This window comes from Oncorhynchus kisutch, linkage group LG16, assembly GCF_002021735.2.
Source record: "Oncorhynchus kisutch isolate 150728-3 linkage group LG16, Okis_V2, whole genome shotgun sequence".
NCBI classification, from domain to species: Eukaryota; Metazoa; Chordata; class Actinopteri; order Salmoniformes; family Salmonidae; genus Oncorhynchus; species Oncorhynchus kisutch.
In genome coordinates, this window is record NC_034189.2 from 15,861,612 (window position 1) to 15,883,178 (window position 21,567).

Consider the following 21,567-nt stretch of genomic DNA (forward strand, 5'->3'; position numbering starts at 1 on the left):
ATCCCGATTGCCTCTCTTGCTGCGTTGTTGGACCCCATCCTTGAAACATCCTGCAGGGCACCATACTTCTCCTCTGGCACACGGTGGCGAGCTGCAGATCCCCTCCTGGTCCTCGTGTCCATCCTCATGAAGTTATGCAGGAACCAGGTAGCCTTCACACGCCTGAATTCCTCCAGGAAGCAATCCCAGATGGTGCTGGTCACCCATCCTTGCAGTGCCCTATACAGTAACTGTAGGCAATGGTTTTGAAGGAATCTCCAGTTACAAGGTATGTGTAGGAATATGGAAGATAATGTCATTATTAGACTTTTACATCACCAGGTCATTGTGGATTACTAAAGTATAATATCCTTTATAACAAATCATGATAACATTGGATTGATGGATGCATGTGCACACACATGTGCATGTGTAGCATGTGACAATAACAGGATCATATCAAGGATGGCATCACAAATGAATACATAAATACCACTTGAAGCTTGATGATGAGTTGATCATTTGAATCAGCTGTGCCGTGCTACGACAAAAACAAAAATGTGCACCTCTTTGAGTTCCTAGGACCAGGACTGAGAACCACTGCTCTTCATTGGGACCTCTTCATCTGTAGACAGGCTTTCGCAGCTATCTGTATCTGATGACAGAAAACCTCACAAGATACAGACTTCATTATATTCAAATTAGACCGCACTGAATATTATGTTACTATTATCTCTGTCCAGGGACTGGAACTACACAAAAGTACCTGCCCTGTCCAGAATAGCATACTCTCTCACTTTGACATTTGGGGTTGCTATCCTTTCCCCTCCTCCATTGCTGTTAGCTAGCTACTTACAAATGCATTTATAGTTTTTTTTTACAGTGATAAATACATCAAGATAGTTAGCTAACATGAAGTTAGGTAGCTGGTGATATTTAATTCACTTTTAGCTACGTAGCTATCTATACAGTATGTAAAGTTGGCTAGATAGCTAGCTACGTTAGCGCACAGTTTCCCCAGTGCGTGTGCATAGGCCGGTGCGGTACATTCCAGCTCCGGGCTATGCAATAAGTTGGTAGTACGCATAGCAATGTGTTGGTAGTACCCATAGCAATACGTTGGTAGTACCCATAGCAATACGTTGGTAGTACCCATAGCAATACGTTGGTAGTACCCATAGCAATATGTTGGTAGTACCCATAGCAATACGTTGGTAGTACCCATAGCAATATGTTGGTAGTACCCATAGCAATGCGTTGGTAGTACCCATAGCAATGCGTTGGTAGTACCCATAGCAATGCGTTGGTAGTACCCATAGCAATACGTTGGTAGTACCCATAGCAATACGTTGGTAGTACCCATAGCAATACGTTGGTAGTTCCCATAGCAATATGTTGGTAGTACCCATAGCAATACGTTGGAAGTACCCATAGCAATATGTTTGTAGTACCCATAGCAATATGTTGGTAGTACCCATAGCAATATGTTGATAGTACCCATAGCAATATGTTGGTAGTTCCCATAGCAATACGTTGGTAGTACCCATAGCAATACGTTGGTAGTACCCATAGCAATATGTTGGTAGTACTCATAGCAATATGTTGGTAGTACCCATAGCAATACATTGGTAGTACCCATAGCAATATGTTGGTAGTACCCATAGCAATACGTTGGTAGTACCCATAGCAATATGTTGGTAGTACCCATAGCAATACGTTGGTAGTACCCATAGCAATATGTTGGTAGTACCCATAGCAATACGTTGGTAGTACCCATAGCAATACGTTGGTAGTACCCATAGCAATACGTTGGTAGTTCCCATAGCAATATGTTGGTAGTACCCATAGCAATACGTTGGAAGTACCCATAGCAATATGTTTGTAGTACCCATAGCAATATGTTGGTAGTACCCATAGCAATATGTTGATAGTACCCATAGCAATATGTTGGTAGTTCCCATAGCAATACGTTGGTAGTACCCATAGCAATACGTTGGTAGTACCCATAGCAATATGTTGGTAGTACCCATAGCAATACGTTGGTAGTTCCCATAGCAATATGTTGGTAGTACCCATAGCAATATGTTGGTAGTACCCATAGCAATATGTTGGTAGTTCCCATAGCAATATGTTGGTAGTACCCATAGCAATACGTTGGTAGTACCCATAGCAATATGTTGGTAGTTCCCATAGCAATATGTTGGTAGTACCCATAGCAATACGTTGGTAGTACCCATAGCAATATGTTGGTAGTACCCATAGCAATACGTTGGTAGTACCCATGGCAATATGTTGGTAGTACCCATAGCAATACGTTGGTAGTACCCATAGCAATATGTTGGTAGTACCCATAGCAATACGTTGGTAGTACCCATAGCAATATGTTGGTAGTACCCATAGCAATACGTTGGTAGTACCCATAGCAATATGTTGGTAGTACCCATAGCAATATGTTGGTAGTACCCATAGCAATACGTTGGTAGTACCCATAGCAATATGTTGGTAGTACCCATAGCAATACGTTGGTAGTACCCATAGCAATATGTTGGTAGTACCCATAGCAATACGTTGGTAGTACCCATAGCAATATGTTGGTAGTACCCATAGCAATACGTTGGTAGTACCCATAGCAATGTTGGTAGTACCCATAGCAATACGTTGGTAGTACCCATAGCAATATGTTGGGTAGTACCCATAGCAATATGTTGGTAGTACCCATAGCAATACTTTTTTTCACATACATTTTATTTTTATTTTCCATCAACTCATCTTCAAAACACTCTCCTGCAACCCGCCTCACCAATGTATATTTATAAAAAAGTATTATTTACCTCAAATCTGTAATCCTCCAAGAAGCTAGCCAGAATCTCCAAGAAGCTAGCCTGAAACTAGCCAGAAGCTAGCCAGAAGCTAATCCAGAAGCTAGTTCAGAAGCTAGTTAGCTCCTTTACTGGCAAATCGTTAATATTCAGCTAACCACGGTTTGTGGTCATCAGCTATCCTTTAGCTCGAAAATCTATCGCCAGTTCTGTACGGCGCCAGCGCGGCTCGGAACGGAACATACCGGACCAATTTTTCTCTCCATGTCCCTGGATTTCGACTGCTCTCTGGACATTCATACCCGGATCTCACAGCTAGCTAGCTGCTATCCGTGTGACTATCGGCCTTCGTCGATTCCGGAGCAAACATCAATTATTCCGGAGCTAGCAAGCTCCGTCAATCACTCCTGAGTTCCATCAATCACACCTGGGCTGCAGTCACCTATCCGGACCCGTTTTACTGCCTACGCGGAGCCCCACCGGGCCTTCACAACTGGACTGCCGACGTTATCTACCCGAAGAAGTTATCCGGCTGGCTCCTCCGTCGCGACGTTACCTGAACGCCCATCTGCGGCCTGCTAACCGTTAGCTGTCTTACCGGCTGCTATCTGAATAGACAATCGGACAATGTATTTATTTTTTATTATTATTATTAAGTTTTCTTCTTGGGCCTCTATAACTATATCTATTGTTTTCATTTTTGTTGTTGTTGTGTGATTTGGATTAATCCCCTCTACCACACGGAACCCCACTAATCTACTGACGGAACGCAAGAGGTGGCTAACAACAGACCTCCATCCTATGCTAGCTTGCTACCGATGCCCTGGCTAGCTGTCTAAATCACAACCAACCTCTCCACTCACCGGACCCTTTTGATCACTCGACTAAGCATGCCTCTCCTTAATGTCAATATGTCTTGTCCATTGCTGTTCTGGTTAGTGTTTATTGGCTTATTTCACTGTAGAGCCTCTAGTCCTGCTCACTATACCTTATCCAACCTATTAGTTCCACCACCCACACATGCAATGACATCTCCTGGTTTCAACGATGTTTCTAGAGACAATATCTCTCTCTTCATCACTCAATACCTAGGTTTACCTCCACTGTATTCACATCCTACCATACATTTGTCTGTACATTATACCTTGATGCTATTTTATCGCCCCCAGAAACCTCCTTTTACTCTATGTTCCAGACGTTCTAGACGACCAATTCTCATAGCTTTTAGCCGTACCCTTATTCTACTCCTCCTATGTTCCTCTGGCGATGTAGAGGTGAATCCAGGCCCTGCAGTGCCTAGCTCCACTCCTATTCCCCAGGCGCTCTCTTTTGACAACTTCTGTAACCGTAATAGCCTTGGTTTCATGCATGTTAACATTAGAAGCCTCCTCCCTAAGTTTGTTCTATTCACTGCTTTAGCACACTCTGCCAACCCGGATGTTCTAGCTGTGTCTGAATCCTGGTTTAGGAAGACCACCAAAAATTCAGACATTTTAATTCCAAACTACAACATTTTCAGACAAGATAGAACTGCCAAAGGGGGCGGTGTTGCAATCTACTGCAAAGATAGCCTGCAGAGTTCTGTCCTACTATCCAGGTCTGTACCCAAACAATTTGAACTTCTACTTTTAAAAATCCACCTCTCTAAAAACAAGTCTCTCACCGTTGCCGCCTGCTATAGACCACCCTCTGCCCCCAGCTGTGCTCTGGACACCATATGTGAACTGATTGCCCCCCATCTATCTTCAGAGTTTGTGCTGCTAGGCGACCTAAACTGGAACATGCTTAACACCCCAGCCATCCTACAATCTAAACTTGATGCCCTCAATCTCACACAAATTATCAATGAACCTACCAGGTACCTCCCCAAAGCCTTAAACACGGGCACCCTCATAGATATCATCCTAACCAACTTCCCCTCTAAATACACCTCTGCTGTCTTCAACCAAGATCTCAGCGATCACTGCCTCATTGCCTGCATCCGTAATGGGTCAGCGGTCAAACGACCTCCACTCATCACTGTAAAACGCTCCCTGAAACACTTCTGCGAGCAGGCCTTTCTAATCGACCTGGCCGGGGTATCCTGGAAGGATATTGATCTCATCCCGTCAGTAGAGGATGCCTGGATATTTTGAAAAAATGCCTTCCTAACCATCTTAAATAAACATGCCCCATTCAAGAAATTTAGAACCAGGAACAGATATAGCCCTTGGTTCTCCCCAGACCTGACTGCCCTTAACCAACACAAAAACATCCTATGGCGTTCTGCATTAGCATCGAACAGCCCCCGTGATATGCAGCTGTTCAGGGAAGCTAGAAACCATTATACACAGGCAGTTAGAAAAGCCAAGGCTAGCTTTTTCAAGCAGAAATATGCTTCCTGCAACACTAACTCAAAAAAGTTCTGGGACACTGTAAAGTCCATGGAGAATAAGAACACCTCCTCCCAGCTGTCCACTGCACTGAAGATAGGAAACACTGTCACCACTGATAAACCCACCATAATTGAGAATTTCAATAAGCATTTTTCTACGGCTGGCCATGCTTTCCACCTGGCTACTCCTACCCCGGACAACAGCACTGCACCCCCAACAGCAACTCGCCCAAGCCTTCCCCATTTCTCCTTCTCCCAAATCCATTCAGCTGATGTTCTGAAAGAGCTGCAAAATCTGGACCCCTACAAATCAGCCTGGCTAGACAATCTGGACCCTTTCTTTCTAAAATTATCTGCCGAAATTGTTGCCACCCCTATTACTAGCCTGTTCAACCTCTCTTTCGTGTCGTCTGAGATTCCCAAAGATTGGAAAGCAGCTGCGGTCATCCCCCTCTTCAAAGGGGGGGACACTCTTGACCCAAACTGCTACAGACCTATATCTATCCTACCGTGCCTTTCTAAGGTCTTCGAAAGCCAAGTCAACAAACAGATTACCGACCATTTCGAATCTCACCATACCTTCTCTGCTATGCAATCTGATTTCAGAGCTGGTCATGGGTGCACCTCAGCCACGCTCAAGGTCCTAAACGATATCTTAACCGCCATCGATAAGAAACATTACTGTGCAGCCGTATTCATTGATCTGGCTAAGGCTTTCGACTCTGTCAATCACCATATCCTCATCGGCAGACTCGACAGCCTTGGTTTCTCAAATGATTGCCTCGCCTGGTTCACCAACTACTTCTCTGATAGAGTTCAGTGTGTCAAATCGGAGGGTCTGCTGTCTGGACCTCTGGCAGTCTCTATGGGGGTGCCACAGGGTTCAATTCTTGGACCGACTCTCTTCTCTGTATACATCAATGAGGTCGCTCTTGCTGCTGGTGAGTCCCTGATCCACCTCTACGCAGACGACACCATTTTGTATACTTCCGGCCCTTCTTTGGACACTGTGTTAACCACCCTCCAGGCAAGCTTCAATGCCATACAACTCTCCTTCCGTGGCCTCCAATTGCTCTTAAATACAAGTAAAACTAAATGCATGCTCTTCAACCGATCTCTACCTGCACCTACCCGCCTGTCCAACATCACTACTCTGGACGGCTCTGACTTAGAATACGTGGACAACTACAAATACTTAGGTGTCTGGTTAGACTGCAAACTCTCCTTCCAGACCCATATCAAACATCTCCAATCCAAAGTTAAATCTAGAATTGGCTTCCTATTTCGCAACAAAGCATCCTTCACTCATGCTGCCAAACATACCCTTGTAAAACTGACCATCCTACCAATCCTCGACTTTGGCGATGTCATTTACAAAATAGCCTCCAATACCCTACTCAACAAATTGGATGCAGTCTATCACAGTGCAATCCGTTTTATCACCAAAGTCCCATATACTACCCACCATTGCGACCTGTACGCTCTCGTTGGCTGGCCCTCGCTTCATACTCGTCGCCAAACCCACTGGCTCCATGTCATCTACAAGACCCTGCTAGGTAAAGTCCCCCCTTATCTCAGCTCGCTGGTCACCATAGCATCTCCCACCTGTAGCACACGCTCCAGCAGGTATATCTCTCTAGTCACCCCCAAAACCAATTCTTTCTTTGGCCGCCTCTCCTTCCAGTTCTCTGCTGCCAATGACTGGAACGAACTACAAAAATCTCTGAAACTGGAAACACTTATCTCCCTCACTAGCTTTAAGCACCAACTGTCAGAGCAGCTCACAGATTACTGCACCTATAATTTAGCCCAAACAACTACCTCTTTCCCAACTGTATTTCATTTTAATTAATTAATTTATTTTGCTCCTTTGCGCCCCATTATTTTTATTTCTACTTTGCACATTCTTCCATTGCAAAACTACCATTCCAGTATTTTACTTGCTATATTGTATTTACTTTGCCATCATGGCCTTTTTTTGCCTTTACCTCCCTTCTCACCTCATTTGCTCACATTGTATATAGACTTGTTTATACTGCATTATTGACTGTATGTTTGTTTTTACTCCATGTGTAACTCTGTGTCGTTGTATCTGTCGAACTGCTTTGCTTTATCTTGGCCGGGTCGCAATTGTAAATGAGAACTTGTTCTCAACTTGCCTACCTGGTTAAATAAAGGTTAAATTAAAAATAAAAAAATTAAAAAAAACACCATGTGCTCAATATTGTCACATACAAACACAAGGACAAAGCATCTGCTGGCCTGTTATCTACAGTTTTGCAACATGCAGGTCACACCATGTTACTCAGTTCTTGTCACACACACAAACAGGCAAGTGGATGTAGCAAGCAGTTGTTTAATCTCATAATGATGCTCAAGTGCACAAATGCAGATACCCCACACAGCCAACATCAGATAATATTTAATCAAATATATGGTAATGACTATAATGTAAAACACAGAATCCCACAGCTTTTAAAACTCATCTCACTGTGATTGATCACTTTGAAGAAAGAAGTTCAATGACAGGTTGAAACTGAATGGAAAACATGGATGTTGTTTCAAAGCCTAACACAATGAAATGGACAGCGCTATCTAAGGTGATGACGAATTAAACAACAACCTTATGCTATTAGAGCTTATGCATACATGTAAGCCTATATCTGAGCCCAAGCCTGAAAAAAAACGTGAATTAAAATAATGATTGTGCTGTTATACATAGCCTACCACATATTATGCATGGGCAGAATAGCATTTTAAAACTGATGTACATAACTGGTCTATCCTATACGAATTCAGAGTTAGCCAACAATTAAAGGGAATGTGTACAGGATTTTGAATATCCTTGTAATCGTTTTTTTCCTTTCTTCATAATTAATAGGCTTACGCATTACGATTAGCTACAGAATATCTCACCACCACGCGTTTCCGTCTCTTCCCCTCTCCCCATCATTCCGTTCTTGAGCACGCACAGAGAGGGGCTGTAAACAGTCTAATTAAATATATTTCGTTGTTAAAACATGTTACTATCAATGTTCTTAACAGATTTAACTTGGTTCCCCAAATTAAGCACCGGGTAGCTGCAGGAAAAGGGTTGGAGAGCCCACTGGGTAGCTGCAGGAACAGGGTTGGAGAGCCCATAGTATTCAGAGTTTGGGCAGAATATCACCTGTCGTGCAGCAAGAGGCTGCATGCACCTCAAACAGTGGTTGTTGTGTGGTGTGAAATAACCGGAATAGCAGGAAGTGGTCCCCATTCGCTATTCGAGTGCATACAGATTACATTTATTTTCCCCCTGCCCCTGTTCCTGCCTAATTGATAAAGGGCTATTCTAAATCTAAAGTCATTTTACATTTGGGTAAAGACAGATTAAACTGAGATTAGTTTGATGGGAGAAAATGTGATCAGGCAAGGAACAAAGCGCCAAGTTTTTTTGCGACTTTCTAAAATCATCAATTGCCTATAGTCGCATCATGCAGCCCATATACGTTTTGATTTCTAAGACAGTCCAACATATAGCCACTTCATATGCGAACACGATCCGATATGGAAAAAACATAATATTAAATTCAATTATATTCCTCGAACTATAAAATCAGCCTTTTGAATGTCAATAACCAGCTGAAACATTTTCAGGACGGCCACATTACTATTTGCAATATATATCCCTTGATTTTTACAAAACTATAAAAATGAAAAATATATGCTAAATATATATTTTTATAAACATTTTGACAAGCAGCTATTTTGGACAAGCAGCTATTCTACAGTGGTATAGAACTGACTGGTGTCTACATAGTTATTAGTCAGATGTTGAAACACATGTTGCTATCAATCAATGGTTTCAGGTATATATCATCTATTTAGATTTACTGAAACGTGTGAAAATGTTTTCTGCTTTGTGATAAAGACCCTTAGCATCCTCGAAGACAGCATTGGCTGCTTCCTCTGCTGCCTCCTGTACTGTCTCTGCCTCCTCTGCTGCAGTAGCTCCTACTATCCCTCCTCTTACTCCTCCTGCTGCTGCTGCCATCCCAACGACAACTCCTGCAGCTATGCCTACCCCTGCACCTATCCCTGAACCCACTCCCACCCCTGACTCTAGTGTAAGTACTGGTCCTGCTAGCTCCGCCGCAGCTGCTGGCCCTATTGTCATTGAAGCTGCTATCTGACTTTTGACTAAATTGATCAATGGTTGTGTAGCGAATGAGAGTGGAATCATTATCGCCAGTATTACGCCAAATAGAGCTCCTATCACTGCACCTGTTGCTATCCCTGACCATTTGATCAGGAGTTTCTTCCTCGCTCTTTTCTTGGCTTGTTTTCTCATCTCTTCCTCTGACATCTGGCCTTTTAACTCCTTCCTAAGACCCTCTATCTCTGCTTGTATTAAACTCTCTGCCTCTTGGAGCATCTCGTTGGTGTAGAACCCTCCTCCGTTATCTCTCACCATCTTCTCTATAGTGTTGAGTAACTCTGCTACTTGGTACTGGTTGCTGTACCGACCCTGCTGATTGGTGTTCCAGTATTTGTTGTCGATGACGTGATAGCGGCCTCCACATTTCTCCACAAGCTTGTTCAGATCAGCATTCTGTTGGACAAATTTCTCAACAGTCAAACCATTGAGCTGGTCACCATGAGTGAAGAGGACTGTAGCATATTTGAAGGCCTCTGGTGAAAAATATGTCTTGATTTTCGCTATGGCTTCGTTCTCGTGGACTGTGTACCGTTCCACTTTCAGTACAATGAGAAAGGCATGCGGTCCTGGAGCACATTCTGTTATACATTTAACTATTTTAGGTTTCAGCTCCTCTTCAGGGATGTCAGTGTCAAAGAATCCTGGTGTGTCAATCAGGGTGATGTTTCTCCCTTTGATGTTCTTGGTATGAGCTTTACATTTCTGTGTTGAGGAGGTGGAGGAACTGTCTGAGAGGAACACATCATCTTGTCCGAAGATGGTGTTTCCAGCACTGCTTTTACCTCCTCCGGTTTTCCCCAGCAGCACAATCCTGATGTCTATAGGGAGGGTTCAGAATTATAACTTGAAATGGATCAATCATATCGTAATAATGTATTTGATTTAAAGGTGGGGGTGAAGTGTTGTAACTCACCTTGCTCTGGTCGAGTGCCTAATACGAACCCTCTGAGATGCAAAGCATTCTGGGCAGTCTGAAAAGCCTGTAGATTAGAACAAATAATACAACTGCAATGAAGGACTGCAACTGTTATTATTGAAAAAATCTATAGTTATGGATGTATGACAGTATTATTGAATGGCTTGGCTGAAATAGTGAAAGTTAAAGGATTTTTCCCCCAATGCATTGAGTGAGCCTTTTTTCAAAGGTCTCTGCTCACCTTGGTAGAATCTCTGTCATTGGGATGGACAATGATGCGGACAAGGAAGGGGGTTCTGCTCGCTCGGTTCTGTTCATACCTACGGATCTCTTCTAGCAGAACCTGTGTTACCACGTTGTGAGGGAACTGGAGAACCACACCAGTTCCAACTAAAGGGAAGGCAACGGAACGGAAACCCCGGTTCTCACAAGAGGTCAGAATTTTCCTCACACCCTGCCTCAGAGCCTGAGAGAGGACCAGAGGTCAAGGGTTAATGGAGGATCAATGATCACAACACACACACATAAAGGGACACACCTGTACTGCTGGTCCTTGGGGGTTGTTGTCCCAGTGTGCACATCTGAGGAAGAAGACACGGCCAGAGCTGAGACCAGACAGTCCCTCCACCAGAACGTTCTCACCAGGTGCAGTCCGTCCCCCTGATTCCCTTAGAAATGCTGTCATCAGCGCCGGTCCAGCTGCCTCCGACAAGACATTACCCACTCGGGAGGAGAGAGGGTCACTACCAACCATGGGGGACACCAGGGCATCCACCTTCAGCGAAAAAGAGATGTAAAAAAAGAGAGAACATTGAGTCAGTATGAAGTCAACCTAATTCACAGAATGTTGTTGAATCAAGGCTGTGGCCATGTCAGTGTGTCTCTCTCTCACCTCCTGTTTCTCTATGGTTCCCTGGATGATCTCCACCTGGACACAGACCTCTGGAGCCACTGGTCCCCTGGTGGAGGCAGCAGTGGTGTCTCTCTGAGGAGCATGTGTAGTGGTAGTGGTGGTGCTGGACTCTACCTCCCATCCAGGAAACTCCCTCTTCCCCTGTAACAGCCTATCACAGGCCTCCTGCATGGCTCTCACTGCCTCTCCACTCACATCAATCAGAGTGACTTTGGTAAGGATGTGCTGTTTCCTCCCAAAGTCCCTCACTGCAGAGACTATGGCCTCAGAACACACCTTCAGAGGAACACCGAATATCCCCGAGCTGATGCAGGGCATGGCCAGGGTCTGGAGTTCCATGGTCTCTGCCAGATCCAGGACTGTCTTTACTGTCTTCTCCAGCAGAGGGCGCTCATTCCCACCTACGCTGCCCCCTACTGGTCCCACTGCATGCAGCAGCATCTTACAAGGCAGATTCCCTCCTGTAGTCTCTACCACTGTACCTGTGGGCACTCTCCCTATCTGCCTAACCAGATCCCTGCTGGCCCGCTGTACCTCAGGCCCCCCCGCCCGGCTCAGAGCTGCAGCCACGCCCCCAGCATGATCAAGGTCCTCATTGGCTGCATTCACCAGTGCGTCTGCCTGTTCCTTGGTGATGTCACCTTGACACACCACTACCTGCAGTCCCAGACGGAGGCGATAGCTGGTGGCTGCGACCATCTCCTCCCGTATTAATCCGGTTCCTGCTTCGCTGACTACGCCATCCTGATTCTGTTGATGGTGTCTCACGACTCTTACACTGGACCTGCGTATCAGAAAGACCCCAATCTCCTCCCTCAGCTCCTGAACCTCCTTCGTGTGGCCCAGCAGCTGCACTCTACACCCAGGACCATATCTGGCCACCACCCTGCATCTGCTCTGGTTCATCTCCTTCACCTTCGTCTCAAATTTAGATTTCAGTTCAGCCAGGATGCCACAGTTGGGCAAATCGATCTTCTCCTCCCCAAACTCTCCCAGCAGATCCTTCTCAGCCTGGTCCAGTTTCCCAGAGGACAGGGAGAACAGACGGAGTTCTGTGTCCCCCAACTCTACCTCCACATGGAGTCCCAACCCCAGCAGACTGCTCAGGTTCCCAGGCCTCCCATACTCCTCCCTCAGGAAGGACAGGAGGTGGGGGGACACCTCAGGCACCACCCGCTCCAGCACCAGAGAGATTTTATCTGTAACTAACTGTCTGGCTGCCTGGACTTCATTTGCGTAGCCGTGCAGGACCAGCTGAGCTGAGTCAAGGCGTGTCACCCTCACCCCTGGAACAACCTCCCCTAGATCCTTCTCTATCACTTCACCTAGAAGAAGGAGCTGGACCTGTCCCAGATGACAGGTGGTGCTGATCTTCTCCTGCTTCCCTGTGCTCAGACGATGGAGTACATGTTCTTGACCACCAGGTGGAGATGTCTCGACCGGAAGGGAGTGGTGACTCTAGATTTGGAAAACAATCAAATCAAATCAAATTGTATTGGTCACATACACATGGTTTGCAGATGTTAATGCGAGTGTAGTGAAATGCTTGTGCTTCTTGTTCCGAGAGTGAGAATATGGACATAAATATATGAGCGATGGCTGAGCAGCATAGGTAAGGTGCAATAGATGGTATAAAATACAGTATATACACATATGATGAGTAATGTAAGATATGTCAACATTATTAAAGAGGCATTGTTTAAATTGACTAGTGATCCATTTGTTAAAGTGGCCAGTGATTGGGTCTCCATGTAGGCAGCAGCCTCTCTGAGTTAGTGGTGGCTGTTTAGCAGTCTGATGGCCTTGAGATAGAAGCTGTTCTTCAGTCTTTCTGCCCCTGCTTTGATGCACCTGTACTGACCTCGCCTTCTGGATGATAGCGGGGTGAACAGGCAGTGGCTCGGGTGGTTATTGTCTTTGATTATCTTTATTGCCTTACAAGTAAGTATTTGCAGGGTAATTACACTGTGATAATGAATACAATACTTTATTACTTTTCTACTTAAGTAGGTTTATGGATTTATTATTAAAAGGTAATCTGTCCAGCTGATTGTGGGAAATCTGATGATTCTACATTAAAGCGACTAGGTTGGTATTTTTCAGTTTACTTTAACATGGTTTCATTTAGTTAAAATGACTCTTCCCGCAATATTACAAAACCACACATTTATACCTCACAAACTGGCAAACGTCCAAGTGTGGTATAACAGTGCAAATACAACAAAAGTGCATTGTGGTCATGGTGATATGTGACTCACTGTATAGGTGTGTCTATATAGTCTGACCTCACCTGACTGCTGACTGGGGAGGTTGTTGTGGGTGGCGGCTCCAGGCTGTCTCTCAGAGTGAGGAAGAGAGGTCCTCCAGGCATCTCCAACACATGATTAGGTTTCTGAAGTACCCTCTCCTGGACTGGAAGAGTTACAGACTCATAATGAGTTGTTGTTGTCATGTAGTACTAGTAATAACAATACCAACAATGATAATAACAACACGTTTTACTATTTAGTAAGTGTAGTGTAGGCCGTCATTGTAAATAAGAATTTGTTCTTAACTGACTTGCCTAGTTAAATAAAGGTTAAATAAGTAAATAAATTCAAGTAAGCATTTAGCATTTAGTCCAGGATTTGAAGAGTTAAAGGCTACATAGGCTAGAGGAGTTGTGCTATAATCTCTAAAGTAGTATACTGTAGGTACATCTTTAAAGTTAATAATTCATCTTAAACGTTATTACAACAACATGTGTCTTCTTTTTTAGATTGATAAAGTACTGTAGAATGAATCGATATAATGAAAAGCCAAAGTAATACATTTTTGCCTGTCTGCATAGGCGGATGTTGATATTGAAAAACAAACGTTCAGTTATGAAACGACTTTGGCAAGACTAGGTTACATGGTCGAAAAACACTCCATATTCAATCACTTAGCCTAAACATTTTCATACCTGTCTGGTCAATGAATGCGATCTTGTAGACTTTGTCACCAACTGATTCCACTGGTCCACAATCTCCGCCACCGGATTTACGTTTAATTCCAAAGTACCTTTTTATCATATGTTTCTGTGGTGGGTCCAGAGTCTGGCACTCGAAGAAAACAGGGTATTTGAAAACGTCCATATTATAAAGTAGCCTGGCTATTATTTGTCGTTGACCCTAATAGAAATAGCAAGTTAGTCGATCGAGGAGAATATAGACTACACTGCTGCCAACATATCCCCATGCACACACCGATTCCTATTATTATTATTTTTTAAATCACTTGAATCACTTGATTCACTTTAGATATTGTCCGCCCTGACCTTGAGTTGGCCGGAAATATATACGTCTATTATTGGTTCAGATTAAGTCCGTCCAGACCATCCCAAATCAATTTCTGTGGACGTGCGGCACTTTTGAGAGGAATCGATGAATATGTCCCGGGCGTCCAAGTAGGCGTATTTTCAGCCGGTGTAAGTTGATTGTCCATAAGTAAATTGTTAGGTCGCCATGGTTGAAACATGAAACGTAACGCTTAAAGTAGATCAGTAAACGTACAAACCATATGTTACGACTATGAATTAACATTTACACGTTCATATCTTACTTTACATCTCCCTTTACTCGGTTATAGATCTTTTTTATAGTCAGGAATGTGGCATCTGCAAAGGACATGAACCGAAAGTAGCTAGTCGAAGTTAGCTAGCCACTCAAGCAACTCTAGGCTACGTTAGTTGCTTTCCAACTTTAGGTTTCATTTCCAAAAGAAAAGTCTAGAGCTCGTTTTACAACGGCATTCGATATCGACGTTATACCAGTAGTTGGCGTAGTATTAGCTTGGGCCTTCAGCAAATTACTTATGTGAGAATGATGCTATAAAGACAGAAGAACATTGGATAGAATAACCGCTTGAGCTGCAAAATAGAAAGTAAATATGATTTAGGCTTATTCCACTATATAAATATGCCATTCGGTGTGTTATCTAATGGCCATATAATTGCATAATTTATGTTTATAGCAGCGTGGGGTTAATGTGGTGATTATGTAACCTAATGAATCATTTCTATTCTATTTGTGAATTCCACTCTGTATGTAGGCTTGTTATAGTCATGTGCGTTGCACAACCCCACGAAGCAGAACAAATGAGACAAAACAAAATATTGATTAAGTCTTGGCTATAACCTCCCCTGAGCTAAATTGTCAAGGGGTCCCAAATGGTCAAGACTATTTATAGCCTATTCTAATTATTGCCAGATCTGTTTTCCATATCAGCCATTGTATGTGCTTCTTCAACTATTTTGTCGAAAATGTATTTAGAGACTATATTTAGAGGCCTGTAAGCTTGTGTCTCTTTTCAAGGGAAGGTCTATAATAAATACAGTTTTTAAACACAAATAGAATTCTAAAAGTATTCTGCAACACACCAGTACACAAAATGATATCCTAAAGTGTCATTTCTACAAGTTGAAGGCCTAGTTTCTTTAACTGGACAGGCCTAAAATAAACATTACATTTTTAGTGATAGACTAAAGAACGTCGGAGAATTTTGAGAATTTTGAGTACACACATGGATTTCAATAAACAAATAAGACTAAGATTTCAATAAACAGATAACACTGTTCTATTCTCCTATTGCAACTCAGACACATGACAGAAGGGATGATATACTGACTGACTGAACTGAATGAAGGATGAATTAAATGTTCAAATATGTTGGAATAATGAGTTGCACGTATCATACATGCTCTGGATTTTATTTGGCTAGTAGGCAAATAGTCCTACATTAGGGTATAATGACTCTATGGCTTTATGCCTCTAGAAGTTCATCTTCTGAGGCTGAGGGGTGCTTTTCCAAAGGCGCGTGGTGCTGTGGTGATGCATGGAGATCACAAGCTCTTCAACTGGGCAGCTGTGTGGCCATGGAGGGAATAGTCTATATGGAGACTTCCTAAGACCACTTGAACAGAGTTATTGTAACGTGTGGGAATACGCTTTGCCAGACTTAGCCTACGTTTTAACCTCTCCCTTGTTCATTTCAAAGTCCATATGTTTCATATAAATCATGTCAAATTATGAACCCCTCCTACAGAATATGCCTTGGTATGATTTTGAGTGATGAAATACATTTCTAAATATTCTATAAAAATCTATTTTGAGTGGCAAAGATTCCAGTGGTCATACATAGTTCATAGATTCACCAAACATCTATTATTTTTTGTGTTTCATGGGGATGTCCACCTTACCCAGAGATACACCTAGCCAACTGAAACTTAATACAGGCATAATACAGCTCGTGCTATCTAGACCTGGGCTGGCAAACAAATCCATGACATTAGCTACCTAAATGTGAAGTAAACTCAACTGAGGAGTTATAGAGAATGAAGACTTTAACTTGAAAATGTGCAGCATACCTCTTTCCGGATTCCCTGACTTCCGTTTTTTTATACTGTGTTATAGTGTTCACGTAGCTCTCCTCACAGGCAGCTTGGTGTTTCTTTTTTGTTTGTCGGTGAGATGAAACTGCCATAACTCTGAAAGGTATTGTATGTCAGAATTGCAACACAAATGAGTTCAAGCCTAAAATGTTAGTCCGTAATCATAACATGGTGTTTGTATGTTCACAGATGAAATTTCACATTTACGTTTCATGTTTCACGCATGGCTTTTCTTACGATCCTAACAAATGATGTATGGATTCTTACGATCCTAACGATACGTACGTTCAACCTTTTGGAAGCTAACTGGCTCCATACTCCACTCACTCTGATGGGCTGATGTGAGAACCATGAACAAAATTTATGACCATATACTGTTGTGTATACGTTAGGCTTTTTTTTTTTTTTTTTTACATTTTAGTGCATGATAACATTGCAACTGTTAACTGCTATGTTTGCCATGAGATCTTGTTATTCTCCCTTATGTATTTCTTTGTGATAATTGCCACTGCTGTATCTTTGTAACCCCTGCCAACAGACGTAATGCAACGTATGACTGATTAACACTATTGAACTGGAAATGTGTCTCATGTTCCTTTCAGTCTATAGTTCAGGTCAGTGGTTAACCAGCACAAACATCTAGTTCCACTAATAGCTAGTCTCGACATCTTTCACAAAAAAATATGTTACATATGGATAGGCATACGGATACAATTTCATTTGATCATCAAATCAAAATCCAACTATAATTGTCACATCCTTTGTAAACATGATCAAGACAAAGGAGATGATTGTGGACTACAGAGAAAGGAGGACCGAGCACGCTCCCATTCTCATCGACTGGGGCTGTAGTGGATCAGGTTGAGAGCCTCAAGTCCTTGGTGTCCACATCAACAACAAACTGTCATGGTCCAAATACACCAAGACAGTCGTGAAGAGGGCACGACAACGCATATTCCCCTTCAAGAGACTGAAAAGATTTGTCATGGGTCCTCAGATCTTCAAAAAGTTATACAGCTGCACAATCGAGAGCATCCTGACTGGTACTGCTTGCCATGCAGTAGCAGAGAGAACAGTCTATGACTAGGGAGTCCTTGGCAATTTTTTGGGCCTTCTGACACCACCTGGTATAGAGGTCCTGGATGGCAGGGAGTTCTCTAGCGCCTTGCAGTCGAATGTCGAGCAGTTGCCATACCAAGCGGTGCTGCAGCCAGTCCAGATGCTCTCAATGGTGCTGCTATTGAACTTTTTGAGGATCTGTGGGCCCATGCCAAGTTTTTTCAGCCTCCTTACAGGGAAGAGGCATTGTCGTGCCCTTTTCTCGACTGTGTTGGTGTGTTTGGACCATGACAGGTCCTTAGAGATGTGGGCACTGAGAAACTTGAAGCTCTCGACCCGCTTCAGTACAGCCCCGTCTTGTCCGGCCCTTCTCCGTTCGGCCGCCCGTTTCCTCTAAATATGTCTAAATCCCACCGGCGAACTCATGGGACTCTTCTGCTTTTCATGTCTTGGCCACTAGTGGGAGATGCATTGTTCTTATTCTGCATTAGGCTACCAGGAAAATTTAAGGGTGGGTCAGCCAGGACCCTTCACTGGGATTCTGGAAATGGTTTTAGACACAACATGGATCATAGCTGCAGCCACCTCTTCCAGTCAGCCACCGCTTCCAGTTCAACTTGAGTTAGTGGTTTATTGAAAATATAGAAAAATACATGTTTTAAATGTTTGAGAAACTGCCCTGTCGGTGGATTATAAGATGTTGGCATTCAACATTCATTAATTGGAAAGGGGTGCCATTTCCCCAGCCCCATCCCTCAGCTGTAAATCTAAACTAATGTTGTGGACTGTGATGCACATTGTCAAAAGTCCCACTGGTGTGCTTTTATTATTTCACAAAGCTTTGATAATTAGCTGTGTGAGTGTATAGCCTAATGCAGATTTAATGCAGGCTACTGTTTAAGCAATTAATATCCAGTAGATACTGTTGATAAATGCTTTAGAGAACTAAAACTAACTTAGGTTGACAATTTTAAGGAGACAAGGTCGTTCTACATAATTATAGGGTGAAGCCACGATGATAGGATTAATCATGAAATGTTTTAAATATTCTCTGCAGTCTGTTGTATTCTTCTTGATGCCAATCCTTCCTGTTTCTCCAATTAAAGTATCAGTCTCTTCTTTGAGTGTCTTTCCCAGATGTTTTGAGAATAATTACCACATGTTTTGATGTTTCTATGACAATCAATTCAAAAGTTATTGCGAACAAGAGATTTAATGGCAAATGTCTGTTGAATGTCTAATACAACCTACTTTACCTGTCATTAAAAGGAGAGAAGACCACTAAGTCTGGCCATGTGGAGAAGAGGAGCTATAGTGAGGGGCAACTTACCCGTTTTCTCAGGGCCAGCATGAGGGATAAAGTTTCTCCTGTGTCGGTGAGTGTAGCTATTAGTTAGGTTTGAGCATCTCAGCGATACGATGTGTTCTATACAGCTGTCAACATTCTACAATGAAAAAGACAATTACTAAATTCTATAATCATTAACCAGATTACTCCGGATACCAGACTTCGATAACTCAGTTCTAGAATGTTGTAATTTAGTAGAATGAATCTAAATATCTATTGATATTCAGAATTGACTTTGTTTAGACATCCAGCCTGTGTTGTAGATTAATGACCAGGGACATCTTCAAAGGCACAGTATTTATTTATTCAGTCTTGATTTATAGGATCCTTCCCCCTATATGAATGATATGTCAAGTGATGAACTTTGAACTGATAACTTGGGATTTTATGGAAAAACTGCACTTCATGTGAAAATTACAGTTTATTAAATATTCTACAGCTGTAATGTCATCAATCCAATCAAACTCCACATCACTGGAAGGGACACCTGCTTCTTCATTTGTGTGGACCACCAAAGCCTCCATCACCACCTCCATCACCATCCCTATCAACGTGACGACATCTGACAGACTCATATTGCTACCCCTGTCAGTACCTGTTTTCAGGGAAGACAAGGGACCAAAAATATTCCACATAGTCTTCCGGAACAGCCGATGCTCTCATTCATGTTTCAGTGTTATTTGCCTCGAAGGGAGCATAGAAGTAGTTTAGCTCGGTCTGGTAGACTTGTGTCACTGGGCAGCTCTCAGCGGTGTTTCCCTTTTGTAGTCTGTAATGGTTTGCAAGCCCTGTCACATCCGACGAGCATCAGAGCCGGTGTAGTACGATTCGATCGTAGTCCTGTATTGACGGTTTGATGATTCGTCGGAGGGCATAGCGGGATTTCTTATAAGCTACAGAGTTAGAGTCCCGCTCCTTGAAAGCGGCAGCTCTAGCCTTTAGCTCAGTGCGGATGTTGCCTGTAATCCATGGTTTCTGGGTGGGGTATGCATGTACAGTCACTGTGGGGATGAAGTCATCAATGCACTTATTGATGAAGCCAATGACTGATGTGTTGTAATTCTCAATGCCATCGGAGGAATCCCGGAACATATTCCAGTCTGTGCTAGCAAAACAGTCCTGTAGCTTAGCATCTACTTCATCCGACCACTTTTTTATTGATCAAGTCACTGGTGCTTCCTGCTTTAATTTTTGCTTGTAAAAAGGAATCAGGAGGATAGAATTATGGTCAGATTTGCCAAATGGAGGGCGAGGGAGAGCTTTGTATGCATCTCTGTGTGTGGAGTAAAGGTGGTCCAGAGTTTTTTCCCTCTGGTTGCACATTTAACATGCTGATAGAAATTTGGTAAGACTGATTTAAGTTTCCCTGCATTAAAGTCCCCTGCCACTAGGAGCGCCTCCTCTGTGTGAGCGTTTTCCGGTTTGCTCATGGCGGAGTACAGCTCATTGAGTGCGGTCTTAGTGCCAGCATCAGTCTGTGGTGGTATGTAGACAGCTACAAAAAATACAGATGAAAACGCTCTAGTTAGATAGTGTGGTCTACAGCTTATTATGAGAAACTCTACCTCAGGTGAGCAAAACCTCAAGACTTCCTTAGATATCATGCACCAGCTGTTATTTACAAAAATACATAATCAGCCCCTCTTGTCTTACCAGACGCCGCTGTTCTATCTTGCCGATACAGCGTATAACCAGCCAGCTGTATGTTGATAGTGTCGTCGTTCAGCCACTACTCCGTGAAGAATAAGTTTTGAATGTCCCGTTGGTAGTTTAATCTTCCACGTAGGTCATTAATTTTATTTTCCAAAGATTGTACGTTTGCTAGCAGAATGGAAGGCAGTGGGGGTTTATTCGATTGCCTACAAATTCCCCGAAGTCAGCCCGCCCTCCGGACCCTTTTTTCTCGGTCTTCTCTTCATGCAAATGACGAGATCTGGGCCTGTTCCCGGGAAAGCAGTATGTCATTCACATGGGCTTGTCGGACTCGTTAAAGGAAAAAAACAGGATTCTGACAGATCGGGGTAAGTAATTGCAGTTCTGATGTCCAGTTATTTTCGGGCATAAGAGACGGTAGCAGCAACATTATGTACAAAATAAGTTAGAAAATAAGTTACAAACAACGCAAAGAACGAACGAAAAAACACCATTTGATAGGCACACGTAAAACGTCAGCCTTCTTCTCCGGCACCATCTTAACATCTTTGACCTCATGGCTTGGTTTTTTCATGCACTGTCAACTGTGGGACCTTATATAGACAGGTGTGTGCTTTTCCAAATAATGTCTAATCAATTGAATTGACCAGAGGTGTACTCCAAGCAAGTTGTAGAAACAGGATGCACCTGAGCTCAATTCTGAGTCTCAAAGCAAAGGGTCTGAATACTTATGTAATGAAGGTTTATTTTATATTTTATCTTATCTAAAACCCTGTTTTCAATTGTCATTATGGGGTATTGTGTGTAGATTGATGAGAAATTTCGTTGTAACCCGGTTAGCTACACCTGGGGTTGGAGTGAAAACCTACAGGAGGGTCGCTCTCCAAGAACTGGGTTG

General features: G+C 43.0%; 1 protein-coding gene across 1 annotated transcript; it reads right to left on the reverse strand.

Annotated features, from left to right (window-relative positions):
- Positions 1–7,512: 7,512 nt before the first annotated feature.
- LOC109906385 (uncharacterized) lies at positions 7,513–14,929 on the reverse strand. Its single transcript, XM_031793044.1, has 7 exons — positions 14,144–14,929; positions 13,490–13,611; positions 11,179–12,657; positions 10,825–11,061; positions 10,528–10,752; positions 10,284–10,350; positions 7,513–10,188 (listed from the first exon to the last, which is right to left on the reverse strand). The coding sequence occupies exons 1-7, from the start codon at positions 14,313–14,315 to the stop codon at positions 9,032–9,034; spliced, it is 3,459 nt and encodes a 1,152-aa protein (XP_031648904.1). The 5' UTR covers positions 14,316–14,929; the 3' UTR covers positions 7,513–9,031.
- Between the last annotated feature and the right edge of the window lie 6,638 nt (positions 14,930–21,567).